Source organism: Pectinophora gossypiella, chromosome 28 (genome assembly GCF_024362695.1).
Source record: "Pectinophora gossypiella chromosome 28, ilPecGoss1.1, whole genome shotgun sequence".
Lineage (NCBI taxonomy): Eukaryota > Metazoa > Arthropoda > Insecta > Lepidoptera > Gelechiidae > Pectinophora > Pectinophora gossypiella.
Window position 1 is genome coordinate 1,350,414 of NC_065431.1, and position 18,806 is coordinate 1,369,219.

Sequence of the window (18,806 nt, forward strand, 5' to 3'; positions counted from 1 at the left end):
ATACACCACTAAAGAGACCTACGTACCGAAATAAACCACTAAATACTGAGTAGTAATACCAAACCGTAGTCTAAATTATGCTGTCAGTAAAAAGTTATGGCTAAACGAAAAATCATGTTTTTTTTTAACCTTTTCATGGGAAAATATTTTCAATATCATTGTTCCGAATGCATCTGTTGAAAATTAAACAGATTTAAAAAAAAAGTTTCATTCAGCCATAGCTTTTTACTGACACCATATTTTTGACTACAGTTTGGTATTTATTGCTCAGTATTTAGTGGTCTATTTCAGTACATAGTCTTCGTTGGTGATGGATATTTGGACCACTTTAGGTCAATCTCCTTTGGCCTTTATCTGGGCATGAAGGTGGTTGAACATTCTCAGATTATAATCTTATTAAGAAATCTTATAGCTATGACATTATTGATCTAACGAAGTTACGCCTTATTCTGTTCCTTCAGCTTTTCCAATTGTTGCCTGAAATAAATTAAAAATAACTTTAGAAAAGTAATTAAAAAAAAGGAAACAATTTGAAAAGTCATACTGCACATATTTATTTATAATATTTATGTAAATACATAAATTGTGTGGGCTGAGCCACAAGTAATCAAAGACAAATTGCACCCACTTGATATTTATAACCAAAAAAAGTATGCAATCCTCTTAACACTGATTTTACATACTCATGGACGAAAATATAATTCAAATAAGGTTTAGATAAAGTAAGTTTGTTTTTAATCACCGTTTAGCCTTTTTTTACCAGTTCGAGAACTACACCAATAAAACGAAAAAAAACTAACCTCAACTGCTGGTTGAAATCATCTTGAACGATGTCATCTTCCCAGTTATCCTCCCAGACGGACACGTCCTCATCATCAGCGTCTTCCGTACCCCAATCTAACATGAAAATACCCAATTAGTCACAAAGAAATACACAAAACGAACCTTCATACAATGTTCTAGAAAATACAATATTTCCTTACTTTCAGCGGGAAATTCTTCAAATTCATCGTCTTCTTCCAAAAGGCCGAGGTCTACTTTCTGTTTGTCAGCCATTTCAGTTACAATTTAGAGAAATATTAACAAAAATCGAAGGAAAAGCGAATTGTTTATGACAACGCGAAAATGCAATCTTTTGACAGTCACTCTTTAGTGTTGCTATTTCTTAGCAAATTTTTACCTTCCAATCGAATGTTGCAAGCGTAAATGATAATTACCCGATTTAAAATGCTAATAGGACTACCTTTGTAATATTTTTAGGATTCTCGTGTTTAATGTATTATTATAAAGATGCACCTTTGTATGTGCTTACATCAAACGTTAGTCTTCATTTCAGTAGCTCCCGCCAAATGAATGCTTAGCAACGTAACTTGTGAAAAAATATTATTTTGAAGAATCCTTCGCTCACAAAACAAAAGAAAAACAGAATGTCTATGTTTTTGTACGTACAACTAAGGTCTTTGGTACAACTAACTCAATGATCTAACCAACTTTGACTTTTTGAAATATATAACTAAGATGGGTATCAGAGGAAGTAAAAACAATATTATAATTTTCACACACATTTATTTTAATATCATTATAATTACAATACAGTCGTGCATATAATAAGTACTTGAGAGTATTTAATCTCTTAAAAATCACAAGTAATGCCTTAAACCTAAGATTATATCACAAAGTATCACCATAAGTATGTAATCAGACTACAAAAATGGATACTGTAAATAATTATGAAGTTTAATCTAGGTACTGAATAATCAGTATGAAATTTCATAAAAAGGAAATAATTGATAAGATAATCCATTACAAAACAAGACAAATCGTAAAACTGAAATCTACTTAATAATATATTTATCCATGAGAGATATCCTCACAATTTTAATTTCTAAAAACAAATAATTAATTCGAAATTTATTTTAGCATTTTTCTTTGAACTTTTCTCCTTAAAGACTAAAGTATATTTTTTCCTTAAAAATACATAGGAGATCTTCGTATTGAGATAAGTATACAAAACATATCAATACAAAGAATACAAAAATATAATGAAGTACCAACTCTTATCCAAAACTCCCGCCTTACTAGGGAAAAAATTCCCGACCGGCAACACCAAATATATTTTTTTTTCAACTAAAATAGGCGGGTAAGGTACGCGGCCTTTCAGCCTACAAGAACAATTTAAATCCAAATTTTTACTTACTAAAAGTTTAACTGCACTCAAAAAGCAAATACTGGTGCAGAGTTTTTGGTATTTCAAGTTTCTGCGCAATATCAATGAGGGAGGTGCGGAAAAATTTGCGGAAGAATATTCTTGCTTGCGCTAATAAGGTTATGGGAGTTTTGGCGCGCTCGATCAAAACCTCCTTCTGTTTTGAGGTTATAGTTGAGTTTCTTTTGATCATGCAAAGGTCGAAGGCTTCGGCAGCTTCTAGAAGCTTGTAGAAGATGTGTTCATATTCAGGTGATGTCACATTCTGCAGATGGTTGAGGATACCGTCCGGGTCACGGAACTGGGTTTTCATTATTACCTGGAGCATTAAAAAGGTAAGTTTTTATTTCTTGTCGTGCCTATATTTATAAAAAAATGTTTATATCGTGTGTCATTATTTTTAACAATTTACCTGAATATTTAAATGAATTAAATATAAAAGAATTTAAGCATGATTTAACTAAATGGTTATTACATATAGGTTTTTAAAGTGTCAACGAATTCCTTAACTACCTATAGGAATAAGTCTATTAATAATAATATGTATAATTATATAAATATTTGAATGCATACCTACTGTTTTACTTAGAATAATATCTTTAACTTTGTTTTCTTGTAAATAAATGATTGATTATGATTAAAAACCTTTACTGAATCTATATAAAATGGTCATTCTTCTATGAACGAATAAAAAACATGGAACATATTCAGCTGCTTGACTTTGCGCCTCCCGAGTATGTCGGAAAATCCGACAGAGGGGTTGTGTTATCTCTAACATGATGGACTAATAGGTATTATGGGTGATCATCATCATCATCATTATGTGTGATAGGCTGATCCCTTGTCACCATAATTTCATCATATCCATCCAACACAATAAATCATCTGCCATTTTAACAGAGCAACCACTGTTGATTCAATGTTATTTGTGGCTTTACCCACCTCATTAGTCCTATAGGCGTGAGTTTATGTATGTATGTATAATGTAACTTATGTTAACTTCTTTGATTTTCTATTCTATTTATTACATTTATAAATTACAGCCAACAACGGCGTAGCGTGGGTGTCGGCCGCCCGGGGCGGAAGACAATTTTGCCGCCCTTTTATTTAGATATTTCAATTTAATGTATACTATCATTACATACATTAATTCTAGAGAAGTTTTCGGCTAGAACAGTCATAACTATTTACTCGCTCCTTGTTCGAGAGGTATTTACAGTGTAGTCTACGTCTTATGCAACAGCATCGTCACGAACAAGGAGCTTCGTATAATCTCATAATTATATAGGTTAAGCCGTTTTTATGTTACGTCGTGATAACGGAAAACGGGTTTCATTTTTATATATATTATAGATTGTGAAATTTTGCCGCCCCCTAAAAAGTGCCGTCCGGGGCGGGCCGCTCTGCCGCCCCCAATACGCTACGCCGCTGATTACAGTACCTTTGTTTGCATGGCACTGTATAGCATTTCATGGCATTACATAATATTCCCCGGCATAGCATAGCATGGCATAGCATGCAATGACATTGTATTATAACTCACCCTGGCTCCATATCTGAGCAGCATGGTGATAATCTCGCTGCTGGGGTCAGGATTGCTGGCCAGGTACTCTGCCAGTGCCGGCCGCAGCTGGGTGCCATCTTCATCGTTGTAAACCTTCAGGTTCGGGTCTGCTCCGCGTTCGAGGAGGATCTGGAACCGGAAGTGTTGATTTGTACGGACTTTCAAGGCCATGTTCACTAATAAAACTGTAGATGGCGCTGTATAGGGTTGTCTTCGTTTAACCTTCTAATTTCGTGGATTCCAGAATGTAGTTAGATGATTTCCAAGGTCACCTATCGATAGTTTAGTAACTATCGTAAGAGCCACAAAAGACATGTTTTAGTCTACAACATAGACTAAGGAATAATACTGCGTTTAGAACGCCAACTCTCCGCTCCCCACCAGCGGCTGAGCTAGGTTTACCTCACCCCCCGGTCTTACTTTAGTATTCAATCGTATGGCGTCAGACGTCACATATACAGATGCGCGTGTACGATAACGTCGATGTGTAGTATCTTTGTAAAACTAGGTTGTAAGTATGACGTGTCCGAGGTGTGCTTACACATGAAGTTGTTGACGGCGCGAAAGTTGTGGATGAGTTGGGAGGAGGCCTATACCCAGCAGTGGGATGATGCAGGATTGATGATGATGATGAAGTTGTCGATGCTAACACTTACTGTAATGATTTCTTTCCTGTTAGATATATTGTCGGAGCAAGCCACGTGGAGAGGTGACCCGATGACGGAGCTTGAAGCGTTCACGTGCGCGCCTGTAAGTTTAATTAAATATTAATTTAAAGTTTGTGGGAGTACCCGTGGAGGCATTTGGGATAGTAAGGTTCAAATATTCTTTATTCTCATTAAGACATGACATAAGTCACTTACATGAGAACAGATTACAATAAAATAAATACTAATTAATGTTCGTTCGTACAGAAAATTCACAGTTAACTTCACAAGTCTAGTAGCCCGGGACTAATGGATTAACACCTTCCGAAGCACGGAATCATGTTACTTTTCCGTAAAATCATCTTCAATGTCCTTACTTCTTCTTATCGTGTGGGTTGCGAGGTGGAATACCAACCTCATCAACCCTGACGTCAAGGTTATTACTGAGCCGCCAAAGGCCCCTGACATGGCTCATGTAACGACTACATACTTACAGGAAGTAGTAACCGGGACCAGCGGCTTAACGTACCTTCCGAAGCACGAATCATCTTTCTTTCGGACAATCAGGTGATCAGCTTGTAATATTCTAACCAAACTAGGGATCACAAAGTGATTTTTGTGTAATGTCCCCATCGGGATTCGAACCCGGGGCCTCCGGATCGTGAGCACAACGCTCAACCACTCGATTACGGAGGCCATTAATGTCCTTACTAAACAAAGGTGAGTCTCACAAAGTGATTTCGACAATGTCCCTATCGGGTGGTTATTTTTTTACTATGTTATTGTCTCTTTGTTGTTTACATTTAAGTTTGGTAATGTGGCGTCCCATTTGGAAATAAAGCCGTTGGTTACTACTTACTAATGTATGTATCTATGTAATGTAGTCGTTACATGGGTCATGTCAGGGGCTTTTGGCGGCTCAATAATAACCCTCAGGGTTGATGAGGTTGGTATTCCACCTCACCATCCACACGATAAGAAGAAGATGTGGAAATATTTTCTTTCTTAAAGTGGCGCCCAGCATGGGGCCTTACTGGCGCCCTACTTGGGGCCTTGGGCGCAAGTGTATACGCAGACTTCCTCACCAGCAGCTGTGAGCATGTGTAACATGTGCACGTCTCCCTTGAGTATGGCCAGGTCGAGCGGGCTCGGCTTGCTGAGCTCCGCACACGAGTAGTTCACACGGGCACCCTGCTTCACTAGGAGGTTCACCACGTCTGTGTTGCCTGGGGGAAATTTTTTAAAGTATTTTTAATTGTGCTGGTTTATAAATCCAACTGGGCACCCTCAGGACTGTTGTCTTAAATTTTGTAAGAGCCTTCAGCGCCCCCTATTTGTTCGGCCTAGTAGTTAATGCCACTTGCGGCAAATCTACAATAAGTCATTTGTAGATATACGTCCCATTGCTGGGCACAGGCCTCCCCTCAATCAACTGGAGGGGATATGGAGCATACCACCATACCACCATATCCATTAATGGTGGACCACGCTGTTCCAATGCGGGTTGGTAGAGGTATTTTTACGGCTAATAGCCGGGACCAACGGCTTAACGTGCCCTCCGAAGCACGGAATCATCTTACTTTTTCGGACAATCAGGTGATTCAATCCATTGATGATGATGTGATGTCAGGTGATTGATAATAAATCAAGTAAATAAAAAAGTACTGTAGCAGCCAGAAACACTTAACGGTTTTTGCTTTTACGAAGAAAAAGCTAACGTTCAGCATATCCGTACCACTTACCACTAAGAACAGCATAGTGCATGACAGTCCGGTAATCGTTCCTGGCGTCAGTCATCGCGTTGACGTCCGCGCCGAAGCTGATGAGCAGGAGCACCGCGTCCATACCCTGGGCATGAGGAAGAGGATAAATACAGGGTGTCAGTGACGTTGTATCGAAAACTTTGGCGTATGATTCAGTAGTTGATATCAGGTAGAATTTGTTGTCGGAAAATTCATAAAAAAAAATTGTGTTTTTTTTCACTTCCATGCTTTTGCGATGGAAAATTGCATTTGATATCAACTCGGAATCATGGTCTGAATCATCTCTCAAAGTTTTTGTTACGGTGTCACTAACGCATTTGACTATCGCTTCAGAGTGATAGAGTCCGCAGCGCAAGAAACTCCTCAAAAACTTCACTATTGCTATTGTTTTAATACCTACTCCTCCTAGTGTTAATTTATGACTAACAGAAGATTCAGAAAATTATCCGGATGACCCAAATAAGTATCTACTCTAGCCAGCATAGGTACTTAAGACTAAGATTAATCTTGTCGACGTTTCCCCTCCTATTATTTTACTTATCATAGCCGTCGATTTGCCGCAGACGGCATTAACTACCTACTCGGCCGGACAAATGGGGAGCGCTGAGGGCTATGACCCGGAACAAAATTAAAGATTCCCTCCTTCGAAACGATTACGAAGTATTCCATCCAACAACCTACCTTTCTCTGCCGAGCTGCCTTCATGAGCGGCGTCAAGCCCGCCCTGTCTCTAGAGTCAGGGTTAGCTCCGAAAGTCAGCAGTAGCTCCAGATACTCCGGGTCCGACACCAGGTTTATCTCTGAGCCGAAGAAGTAACGCTTGTTCGGATCAGCACCGTGCTCTAGGAGGAGACGAGCGCAATCCTGCGGAGAAATACCATTGGGTTAGTTCGAAGTCCGATGGCCTCCGTGGTCCAGTGGTTTGAGCGTTGGGCTCACGATTCGGAGGTCCCGGGTTCAAATCCCGGTGGGGACATACCACAAAAATCACTTTGTGATCCCTAGTTTGGTTAGGACATAACAGGCTGATCACCTGATTGTCCCAAAATAAGATGAGCCGTGCTTCGGAAGGCACGTTAAGCTGTTGGTCCCGGTTACTACTTACTGATGTAAGTAAGTACTCGTTACATGAGCCATGTCAAGGGCCTTTGGCGGCTCAGTAGTAACCCTGACACCATTGTGTTTATTTTGTGGTTGATGAGGTTGGTAATCCCCCTCACAACCCACACGATAGCAGAAGAAGTTCGAAGTCTAATCGGTAGAAGTCTCAGAGGAATTATTGCCAAGCGCATGCGTACCTCTGCCGATGTACATGAAGGGTCGTTCGTGTTTTATTATTTCATGCGTTTATAGAGACATGTGCGGCAGTGAGATTTTGTGTCATCTCCCTAGCATTATCCGCTTACCTAACCTGAACATTTGACAGGTCCGGTTTTTTACAGAAGCGACTACCTGTCTGGCCTTCCAATTCGCGAAGGGATACCTCCGAAAATGCATTTCAGGAGAATGTGGGTTTCCTCACAGTCGAGCACGAGCACCGATAGTCATTTATGATCCAAAGTTGAATCCGAAAACAAATTCGACAATCACTGGTTTAGGCGTGTGCTGGATTCGAACCTGCGACCTCAAAGTAAGAGGCAAGCGTTCCACCACTTGGGCTACCACGTCTCAATGAGTAGATATTGTGTGCTGTTCGTAAAAGGTATTTCACTTCACAAGTGTAGAAATAGGATAATTTAAGCAGCATGGAAGTTTACTCACATAATGTTTATTCCTGATAGCAAGACGCAGCGGCTCGTCGCAGAGTGTGGTGCGTGGAAACTCTTCACCCGTGTCCTCGCGGTAGTCCACCGCCGCCCCACTCTCCAGCAGTAGCTTCACTAGCTCCGTATACCTGCAATTGACACCAGCTGTTAATTCTTTTTTTTTGACATGACTTATTGTAGACTTGCCACAAATGAACTTGGACGAACAAATAACGAGCGCTGAAGGCTTTCACCCGGTGCAAAATTTAAGACAAAAGGCCTGAGGTTGCCCAGATGGGCGCGAACCTCGGCTCAGGGCGTCATCTGAGAGGATTACATTTGAAAGAATTAATTAAATATGGCATCGATCGCCACCGACTCGCAAAGAAGAAGAAGAGACCCTAGTGGGCCGATGGCGATAAGCGCTTCTTCTATGGTGTGGGTTTTGAGTTGGAGTACCAACCTCATCAACCCCGGTGTCAGGGTTACTATTGAGCCGCCAAAGGCCCCTGACATGGCTCATGTAACGACTACTTACTTACATCAGTAAGTAGTAAGGATCTTCTGGTGATCAGCCAGTATTGTTCTAACCAAACTAGGGATATGTTCCCACCGGGAATCGAACCCGGGAACTCCGGATCGTGAGCCCAACGCTCAACCACTGGACCACAGAGGTCGTCGTTCTTTTACTTAAAAGCCACGCGTTTAGCAAACCAATGAGAATGTCTCCATGAAGGCGAAGTTGCTTTTGGTGCTTTTAGCGTCTAAAGGTACTCCCTCATTGCGAACATTCGCTTGCAATGTAATGTTACAGATCCGAGCATTACATCGGTGAGGGAGGACAAATGCTTTATGCATTTTATCAATTTCGAAACTAGTTGAGTTGGACAGAAAGGGTTACAAATGAGGAAGTGCTAGTAAGAGTAAGGGAAAAGAGACAAATACTGAGAATTATTGAGGACAGAAGAGGCAAGATGATTGGACACTTAATAAGACACGACGAATTTATTAAAAACATCATAGAAGGAAATCTAGAAGGAAAGAGAGGAAGGGGAAAACCAAGAAGAGCTTACATGGAACAGATTAAAGAAAAGGTTAACGTCGTGTCTTATAGGGAAGTCAAGCTTGGTGAAACCAATACAGACCCGTGTTCGGCGCTGAGATGCAACGCGCTGTAGCCGCAGTCATCGCGCGCGTTGACGTCGCAACCGCGCACGAGCAGCAGCCTGGTAGCCTCCAGGTGACGCTGCCAGATCGCGTAGTGCAGGGGGCGGAGCCCCTGAGTCACTGGCTCGTTCACCTGGGAACAATCATGAGGGTATGATGAGTATCCACGGCTTCCTTCACGAGTGAAGGTGCGGATTGTACTTCGTTTGTCTTGCAAGTGTTGCTTTTTTTTTAGTTTGTCAAAAATATTGTAAAGAACTCCGATAATGACAAAGCGACAGCGGTGAGGAAAACATCGTGAGGAAACCCACATTCCCCAGAAATGCATTTTCGGAGATATGTGACTTAACCCCCAGAACCTTTCCTGTCCCCTCCTCCACTCTCTTCTCTTTTATGAGAAGGCGAGTGTCTTATCAGGAGGTGAAGGAATTGGTCTTTGATATACAAGAATGGAGGATACTACACCGACAAGAGCGTGGTTCTTAAATTAGTGATGATGTGACTTAACCTGTATTGAGCTGGTTTTCCCTTCGCGGGTTGGAAGGTCAGACAGGCAGTCGCTTCTGTGTAAAAAACCGGTGCTGTCAAATCTTCAGGTTAGGTAAGAAAAACGGGATATGCTAGGGAGATGATGATTATTATTATCAATTATATTTTCTTTTTTCCCTGCTTACCTCGCCGATGGCGGGAAATAATCGTGAGTTTTATGTATGCGCGTGTGTGTATCTTACAAAAAAAATAAAAAATATTTATTTTTCAAAATTGGCTTACAAAGTTAGCGCTTTTTGACAACTTACCTTAGCGCTTACCTTACGACATCGTATCAACAGTGGCTGCAAGTTGTCTTTGATTACTTGTGGCTCTGCCCACCCCATTAGGGATTACGGGCGTGAGTTTATGTATGTATGTGTACCTTAGCGCCACAAGCCAGCAGGATCCTGATCTCGTCCAGAGGAACCATCCTGATGATGGAGTCAGCCAGCTCGCGCTGCAGCGACTTCTCTGATATCACCTCCGAAGGCATCTTGTTGCTGGAACAAAATAAATTAATGGATATTTGACTGGGTCAAAGATAAATCTTCTCCGGCCTCCGGTTCAGTGGTTGAGCGTTGTGCGCACGATCCGGAGGGCCCGGGTACGAATCCCGGTGGATGGTGGTAACGACTACTTACATCAGTGAGTAGTAACCGGAACCAACGGCTTCACATGCCTTCCGAAGCACGGATCATCTTCCTTTTTGGACAATCAGGTGATCAGCCTGTAATGCCCTTACCAAAGTAGGGATCACAAAGTGATTTTTGTGATATGTCCCCATCGGGATTCGAACCCGGGACGTCCGGATTGTGAGCCCAACGCTCAACCACTGGACATCAAAACACATATAAACACAACACTAAAAATAATTACAAATGTGACAAGAGAAGCACGATCGGCGGCCTTATTGCTAAATAGCAATGTCTTTCAGGCAACCTTAGGGTGAAAGGACTTGCTACATATTGGAGTCGGGGACGGTGCAATACAGATATAAGTAAATAATCCACAGTAATCAATAATTATTTTACTGTTTACTTAATATTGAAAGTTTCGTTGAATAAATGATTCTGATTTCTGAATAATAATAAATAAATAATTCACGTACAGAATACGAAAGAAAATACCGGAAAAAAATATTCGCATGTCCTATTTTAGGACGCGGAAAACTCTGAGATGAAATGCCAATAAACTACTGTTTTTGACCTTCGGCGCACGAGTTGACAAACAGAAACACAGGCCTTGGCTGAAGTCGGTCTAACCTAGAAAATACTAACTTCACTGCCAAGTCTATTTTTTTTTCTGACGTGACTTTAGATTTGCCGCAAATGGCAGTAATTACTTGGCCGGACAAATGGGGAGCACTGAAGGCTCTCACCCGGTACAACGTTTAAGACAACAGGCCTGAGGGTGCCCAGTTGGGCGCGACCTCGGCTCAGGGCGTCGTCTGAGAGGAAAAATATTTGAAAGAATTAATCGATCCTAGTGGGTCGATAGCAACAAGCGCTGATTGAGGGAAATCGTCGTCCACGCCGGCGGAGTCGCTAATGCAACCGGGACCAACGGCTTAACGTGCCTTCCGAAGCACGGAGGAGCTCGAGATGTTTTTTTTTGTGGTCACCCATCAAGTAGTGAATAACACGCGGCAAATCTCTGACTTTTCAAGGACACCTACTAACTACCGAAATCACATGTTATAACCGGGAAAAACACACGTTAGATAATAAATAACGTAGTAACGTCCCGTAGACGAATAACGTAGATTAATCAAGCGCAACACTCGGGCACTCTGCCCGTAATAACTACATAACCTCAATTGGAAAACATTTTATATTTAGAAAAAACGCGCAAAAGCATTATGTTTTTTTTAGTTTTAGTTGTAAAATATTCTCCTGCGCAGATATCTTCTGTCAGTCTGCCACCGCACCGGGCGCCGAAATAGGGGGCCAAAATCAACCAAGACTAATTCACCCGGAAACTAAAATTACATCGGGTTAGATTGCGGCCACATAAAACTCGTACAGGGAAGCCGTAAACGTCATTTTAAAAGACTTACGTAGGTAAATTTCAGTGGCCGTAAATTTATCGAAAAGTTTTGTATTTTAAGGGGCTGAGAGGTGCCATTTTGAGGTTTCGCTCCAGCTAAATATTTTCCTAGGGCCGAAACTTACTTGGAACACGTGCTAAAAAGAGATAGGCCTAGTTTTAAGTGCGAGACAATCTGCTTCCCTTTACTCCTTAGTTCAAAGTCAAAAGTCAGACCGAGAAGGGGTGAGGTCGGCGCTCGATACGAATTGGTGCGGGGCGGAAATTTACCGTACTATATGTATTATTATTCTTTGTTCTATGAAAAAACAGAAGTGTCACGTTTAATAATAATTAGTTTAGCTAATACGATGAACTCACTGTACGTCAGCGGGAGTCGCTGACATCTTGGCAATGACTTCCAATTTTTAATTGGACTCATTTTCCTATTTCCGAGACTATAGTTTGTTTTCTAATGAGATAATGTGTGGAAATACTTTCTTTGATGCTCTAATAATAGACAACAGGATAATGTTGTCAAATGAGATGCTCGTAACGTCTTTTTTTACGTAACTTACCTACCGTCTGTCAGTTCGTTTGCCTCCGGGCATAGGTACCAGGGGGGTTAAAAGCCACATCGAAGCAATTCATCTAAGAAAGCAATATTTCTATTTGACATTTGTTTGCATTGCGCAGTTACATACATTTACATGCGCAAATGTAAAATTTTTGGAAAGCCGATGCTTTCCATACTTTGACGGGCCCAAATTTGAAAGTGCCGGCCAGAGAAAAAAAATGTGTCGATTCTTTCGATTAGATTTCTCTGAACATTTTTTACTATGCCACCAAACGTGTATGACCATTAGTTTGGCTTTAATTGGATTTTAAAAATCTCGATTTTTCATACCTGGTGGTGACTGGGAACCTATTGCCCCCCATCCAAGTCGCTGTAGGTACATTGTGGCGTGAAACGCCAACCCCACCTAACGAAATTCCTCGCTCGGGACTAAATTTGATAGACCTTTGCCAGAATCATAGGACAAGCATAAGCTATCATTATTCTTCTTTTTTTAATTAAGATGGGTTTACTCTTGACTTCATTCTTCCACGAGGAGAAGAAGAGATCGACGTTGGAACTAGCTTACCCAGAAAATACCTATTCACCCGTGATTCAAAGGACCCCAGGTTATAAGATACAGGAAACACCGAAGCCGGCAGCCCATTCCATTCCTTGGCTGTGCGCATTATGAAAGATGAAGCGAAGCGCTTGGTGCGGATTAGTGGTATGTCAACCAAGTAAGGATGGTAACCCGCCGTACGTCTGGATGTCCTCAGGTGGAATGGACTTGGTGGAATGAGCTGATGGATGAGTTTCGCCCATTCTCCTTTCTTGTACTCAGTTTTTTCTTCAGTACCTTGACGTTGGCAGAGTTATGGTTTCTAAACGATGCAGCCAAACATTTAAAAAGGGAAATGTCAAGTGCAATTTAATGGCTGACATGTGTAGATCTGCGCCTGCGCCGATCCGAAGAATCCCCCTTCAAAGAAATTACGTCATTTAATTTGGCGCAAGAGACATGCGTGCGCTGCCCTCGTGTTGGACGCGCGCCATGCGCGTTACAGTAGCGCGCTTTCGCGCAAATGTCATGGGCTCGACCGGGGTTTTTTTCCTCTACTCCGCTTAATGAACAAAGGGAAAGTATTATCTAGAAAGTATCTTTAAAATAGTTTTTATTTGTATTGTAAAATTGCGCATGATATTCAGAAAACAGAATCATTTATTCAACGTAATTACCTATCATGGATAAACTTGTTGAAGGTTAATGTAACATTTATGAATTTACGTCATTTCGCAAGGTGTTATGACTGAGGAGAAGAAATGACAAGAAACTGCTAGAAGAACACATTCAATACCAGACATATTTATCATTTAGGTAGTCATTAATCTTACAATACTTAAGCTTTTTTTAAGTAAACTTCACATGAGCTTTAAATTTATTTTCTGACAAATTTTAAATATTATCTGGTATTTTATCGTAGAAAGACGTATACATAACCCCAAAAAAGATGAATTTAACACCAGATCTGTGCGAGTAAAATGTGTCCTACGAGGATGTGTAGCTGTGCTGTGGAAATGTGTAGGGGTTTCCACCAGAGCTGTGCGAGGTAAATGTCTCGTACGATGAAGTGTAGCGGAGCTGTCAAAATGCGCAGATGTGCGGTTCGAGTTCGAAATCGTCGCAAACCTCGCAACATACTTATTCCTCGCAGCACATTTCTCGCAGCACATTCCTCGCAGCACATTCCTCGCAGCACATTTCTCGCAGCACATTTCTCGCAGCACATTCCTCGCAGCACATTTCTCGCAGCACATTCCTCGCAGCACATTCCTCGCAACACATCCGTTGCAACATATCCTTCGCACACATTTTTCGCTTGTTTTGTATGAAGAATGACGTCGCTTCGCTAAACCCTTTTCCACCAGACTTGAGCTGAGCAAGGCTAGGAAAATGAAGTGATTCTATTGGTGGATTTTTTCCTCGCACACCGCTTAGCTACCTCGCACAGGTGGTGGAAAAGCAGCCTAAAGGCTTACGGATTGAATGGACTAAAGTGGCCCCCACCGCGGGGATGAGGTTACTCCAGCTCACTACAATCTCGTATCGCTGCGGGGCGAAGATTGTCCTTTGTTTATTCTATGACAATGACGAGCCATTTCTCTCATTCAAGTCCTTTGTTTCTTACAACTTTCGTTCCATAAACAAGGAATCAAATTGTTTGTTTTGAGCAAACATTTGGGCCAACAACCTTGGAGCATTGGCCGGCGTTGGCGATAATATGTTTGTTTTGAACAAAGGACCACGTGGAGATCTATACGCGGATAATAATATCCACTGCGTTTACGATCACGCTATTTATAACCTTGATAACTACGCCGCTGGATTTATATTTGAACGGCGCAGGAGTTTCCTTCGGAGATGATTGAGCTAAATCATTTTGATGTTCAATCGACTTGTTCATTATCGAACGACGTAATATGCGATCCTGACGACCATAGAGGCGGCCAATCAGCTCGCGACATACCGACCACGCCGACGTGGTCGGCGATTTCTATCGGCCTACTGAAGTCGATTAATTCTTTCAAATATGTTCTTTTTCTATTGTGTAGGTTGTGAGGTGGATTACTGACCCCATCAACCCTGGTGTCAAGGTTGTTATTGAGCCGTCATAGGCATCAATCGCTTCATACACGCACGCCGGTTCAGAGTAGATCCTACTAAACCTTTTTTAAATAAAAGAAGATAAATATTGAGAGTTATTGAGGACAAAAGAGGCAAGTTGTTTGCACACTTAACGAGACAAGATACATTTATTAAAAACATTATAGAAGAGAAGATATAAGGAAAGACAGGAAGGGGAAGACCAAGAGCTTACATGGAACAGATTAAAGAGAAGGCGAACGTCGTGTCTTATAAGGAAGTCAAAGAATTGGCCTTTGATAGACAAGAGTGGAGAATGCTACTCCGAGAAGACAGTGATGAAGATGGTGATTTTGTTTTTTATTTATTTAATCACAAACGAAAATATTTCACCCTGGCTTAACAGAAAGCTCTGTGAGGTGTGGATACTTAGTTCATCTTGCGATGGATGTACTGCCTACCCCAATCGGAATATAATCGTGAGCTAATGTTTTATTACAAACGAAAATAGCCCTTATTGCCTTTAACAAGTCAAGTTCGGTGATCGCCGAAGGTTACCGCGTTGGAAGACATATCGTTATCGATTGCCAATTTCCTATCGATCGGCGCGTGCGCATATATGGCGACGCCTTGTATCCGATGTATTGGCAAGATGGTCGAATTAGGTTAGTTTTGTAGGGCGTTGAAGGTGGATAGAAATGGGTCCATTTTGCACCTGTTAGGGCTATTATTGACTTTATGTTTTGTGTTCGGGTGAAGCCGACAGGGCCCCGATATCGATCCCGCCGGCGTGGTCGACGACTTCCCTCAATCAGCGCTTATCGCTATCAACCCACTAGGGTCGATTAATTCTTTCAAATATTTTTCCTCTCAGACGACGCCCTGAGCCGAGGTTCGCGCCTTACTGGGCACCCTCAGGCCTGTTGTCTTAAACGTTGTACAGGGAGAGAGCCTTCAGCGCTCCCCATTTGTCCAGCCAAGTAGTTAATGACATCTTTAGGGTATGGTTGAGAAGGCGACAAAATGTCTATTTCTAAATATCCCGGGCCAAACCAAATTTAATTGTTGCCATATCTAAAAATGCGCGTAGACAGTATTGCCATGCCAAATAAACAGATATAAGTATGTCACTGGCATTTCCGATTGACGAACAGCTGATAGTAAAGTACATAAGCAATTTGATAAAAAAAACTTGTCTTTTATCCAATTTTTGTCTTTTTCTAAGTTGTGAGGAAGGAAAGAGATAGTGAAACAATTGTCTGATAGATTCGAAATGTTTTCTGCGAATGTCTGTATGTATTGATTGAAAATGTATGACATATATGGTCACTATATCCGGTGATATATAATTAAAATTTATTGGCAAATGGTATTAATAATTTGGGATCCATTTCAAATCATTTTCTCCCGTTGTTCAAATCAAATTAATTTATTTGCGAGAACATATAAAATACAAAGAGATGGTAAAATAATTTACACAACAATTTAAGTATTATTAATAATAATAAATAATGAATAAAAAATGAATAATGAATAAATATGTAATTCAAGTATTATTGATTGATTGATTGATTGAACAATTTTATGATGTGTACGGCCTGCAATCAGACGTACAATTATAAAAAAAGAAATGGTACATTGACAAGAAAATTATACTTAATATTACAAAATATTTTTTTTTTTGTTGATAGAAAACGTAACGACAATATCCCAATTAGGGTAGCCACAGGCACATGCATCGCAAGATATACTAAGTACCCACGCGTTACCGAGCTATCTATTAGACCAACGTGATAGGTGAGCCGTATCGCCGTCTATAATGGTCGAGCCAACTGTGTTAGTGAAAACTGCACTTAAGATAAATTAATAACTCTTTGGTGCAAGTCCGGTACCGGGATTCGAACCGGTACTCTCCTTTTGACAAGCCAGCCGGTGTACCACAGAACCACAGTCACTAGTTAGAGGGATTCTATTTTTCGGTTTAAAAAGGGGAATTCAATCATTTTTAGAAATACCTGTATATAACGGAAATAATGAATTACGAAACAAATTAATCATTATTTTTATTTATTATGAACTGTTCCATACTGAACCCATTTCAATGATTTATCATCATACTTAATCAAATCCTATGGCAATAAGCATTACGTAAATCAATCTATAAATGTTAATATGACGTCAATGCAAGGTCACTTCGTGCATTACCCGACCGACTCCTCTGCCAATCAGACACGCGTTGTCATAGCAACGGTTGCAGTTTGACAGTTATTTCGGATGACATAACTTTGTGATGGCGTGTTTTTGTTCAATTTATTATAAGTAAAGTGAAGTGATAATCGAAGGAAATTCAAATTGAAGGGAAGAGAGGAAGGGGTATACCTAGGATAACATTTATGAAACAAATAAAAGAGAAGGTGCAGGTCGTGTCGTATCGGGAGGTGAAGGTTTTGGCGGGAAGAAGAGAGGAATGGCGATTACTTCACCGAAAAGAGCGCAGCTCTTAAATAGAGAGAGAGAGAGAGAGAAGTGATAATCCTGAATTGAAAGGCTAGGTAAATAGGATATTCTGAACGTATTATAAGATGTAGGCTAGATTCGATGAATTGGGGATTGAAAATGCGAGTTGATAAATATTATGTGTAGGTGAGTATTTCATCATAGAAGGGAAGCTTTACTACCCAGAATAAGAACTAACTATGGCAGGATGAAGAGCTCGGTGGCGCAGCGCTAAACGCGCTCGGTCTGCGATTGTTGAAGTTAAGCAACTTTCGCAAAGGCCGGTCACAGGATGGGTGACCACAAAAAAAAGTTTTCATCTCAAGCTCCTCTGTGCTTCGGAAGGCACGTTTATTTATTTATTTATTTATTTATGTAATACAAACAAACATTATCATGACAGGCACTTAACCTAATGCGACAATGTTAGCGTACAATCTTATAAGATAACAACGTTAAGCCGTTGGTCCCGGCTGCATTAGCAGTCGTTAATAACCATCAATCCGCACTATGCCCGCGTGATGGTTTAAGGCCCGATCTCCCTATCCATCCATAGGGAAGGCCCAAGCCCCAGCAGTGGGGACGTTAATGGGCTGATGATGATGATGGCAGGATGACTATATGTTTTGAGGGAGCTAAACTTTATAATAAGTTATCATCGCATTCAAATAAAATCGTCGTTTCGTTGCAATGTTTTCAAATCCCTATTCAAATCGAATCTGCGACCTCAAAGTAAGAGGCAAGCGTTCTACCAACTGGGCTACCACAGCTTCAAGGTGGTTTCCGGGATTTGTGCCTGGTTAATAGCAATAGGCTCGCCTCGTTTTAAATGGGAGATACACATAGCTGATTTCTTGTAGGTACGTAGCATATTATGTAAGGTCAATGTGGGGAAGACCGTCTGGGGTAAAAGACCGTCTAGTGCCAATAACTTCTGATTTATAAACATAGCCAAGTAAATTATCTATCGTACGCGATCATAATGACTTTGTCGTCTATAAGTAGTAAGATTCCGTGCTTCAGAGGGCACGTTAAGCCGTTGGTCCCGGCTATTAGCCGTAAAAACACCTTCACCAACCCGCAGTGGAGCAGCGCGGTGGAGTATGCTCCATACCCCCTCCGGTTGATTGAAGGGAGGCCTGTGCCCAGCAGTGGGACGTATATAGGCTGTTTATGTAATATCTTCTTCAATAAATCCAGTCAAACTCATATTTTAGAATATGCCGGTCTTCCCCCACATTGGCCTTATGTCTTGTGTATACATATAGATGTACATAATAATATGTCTCTTAAGTAAATAGTATCGGAAAGATTTGTAGCTACTAAACGTCACATAATGATTTAAGAAGGATTACAAGACAAATGTGTTATTTGGATTTAGTAAACAAATAAGCTGGGAATAGCGATGCATCTAGTATTTACATTTTATGTAACTGTTACACAGCGACACTGTGACAGCCTC

General features: G+C 40.9%; 1 protein-coding gene across 1 annotated transcript in view; it reads right to left on the reverse strand.

The window, feature by feature from the left end:
* Window positions 1-1,546: 1,546 nt before the first annotated feature.
* LOC126379213 (ankyrin repeat domain-containing protein 50-like) overlaps window positions 1,547-18,806 on the reverse strand; it is a 28,887-nt gene continuing 11,627 nt past the window's right edge. Inside the window, exons 2-10 of the mRNA XM_050027902.1 lie at window positions 10,006-10,123; window positions 9,071-9,225; window positions 7,942-8,074; window positions 6,862-7,044; window positions 6,160-6,265; window positions 5,503-5,643; window positions 4,427-4,518; window positions 3,750-3,899; window positions 1,547-2,525 (exon numbers count right to left, since the gene is read on the reverse strand). Coding sequence (XP_049883859.1) covers window positions 2,205-2,525; window positions 3,750-3,899; window positions 4,427-4,518; window positions 5,503-5,643; window positions 6,160-6,265; window positions 6,862-7,044; window positions 7,942-8,074; window positions 9,071-9,225; window positions 10,006-10,116 — 1,392 coding nt within the window. The 5' untranslated portion in view covers window positions 10,117-10,123 and the 3' untranslated portion in view covers window positions 1,547-2,204. The remainder of the gene's footprint in view (window positions 2,526-3,749; window positions 3,900-4,426; window positions 4,519-5,502; window positions 5,644-6,159; window positions 6,266-6,861; window positions 7,045-7,941; window positions 8,075-9,070; window positions 9,226-10,005; window positions 10,124-18,806) is intronic.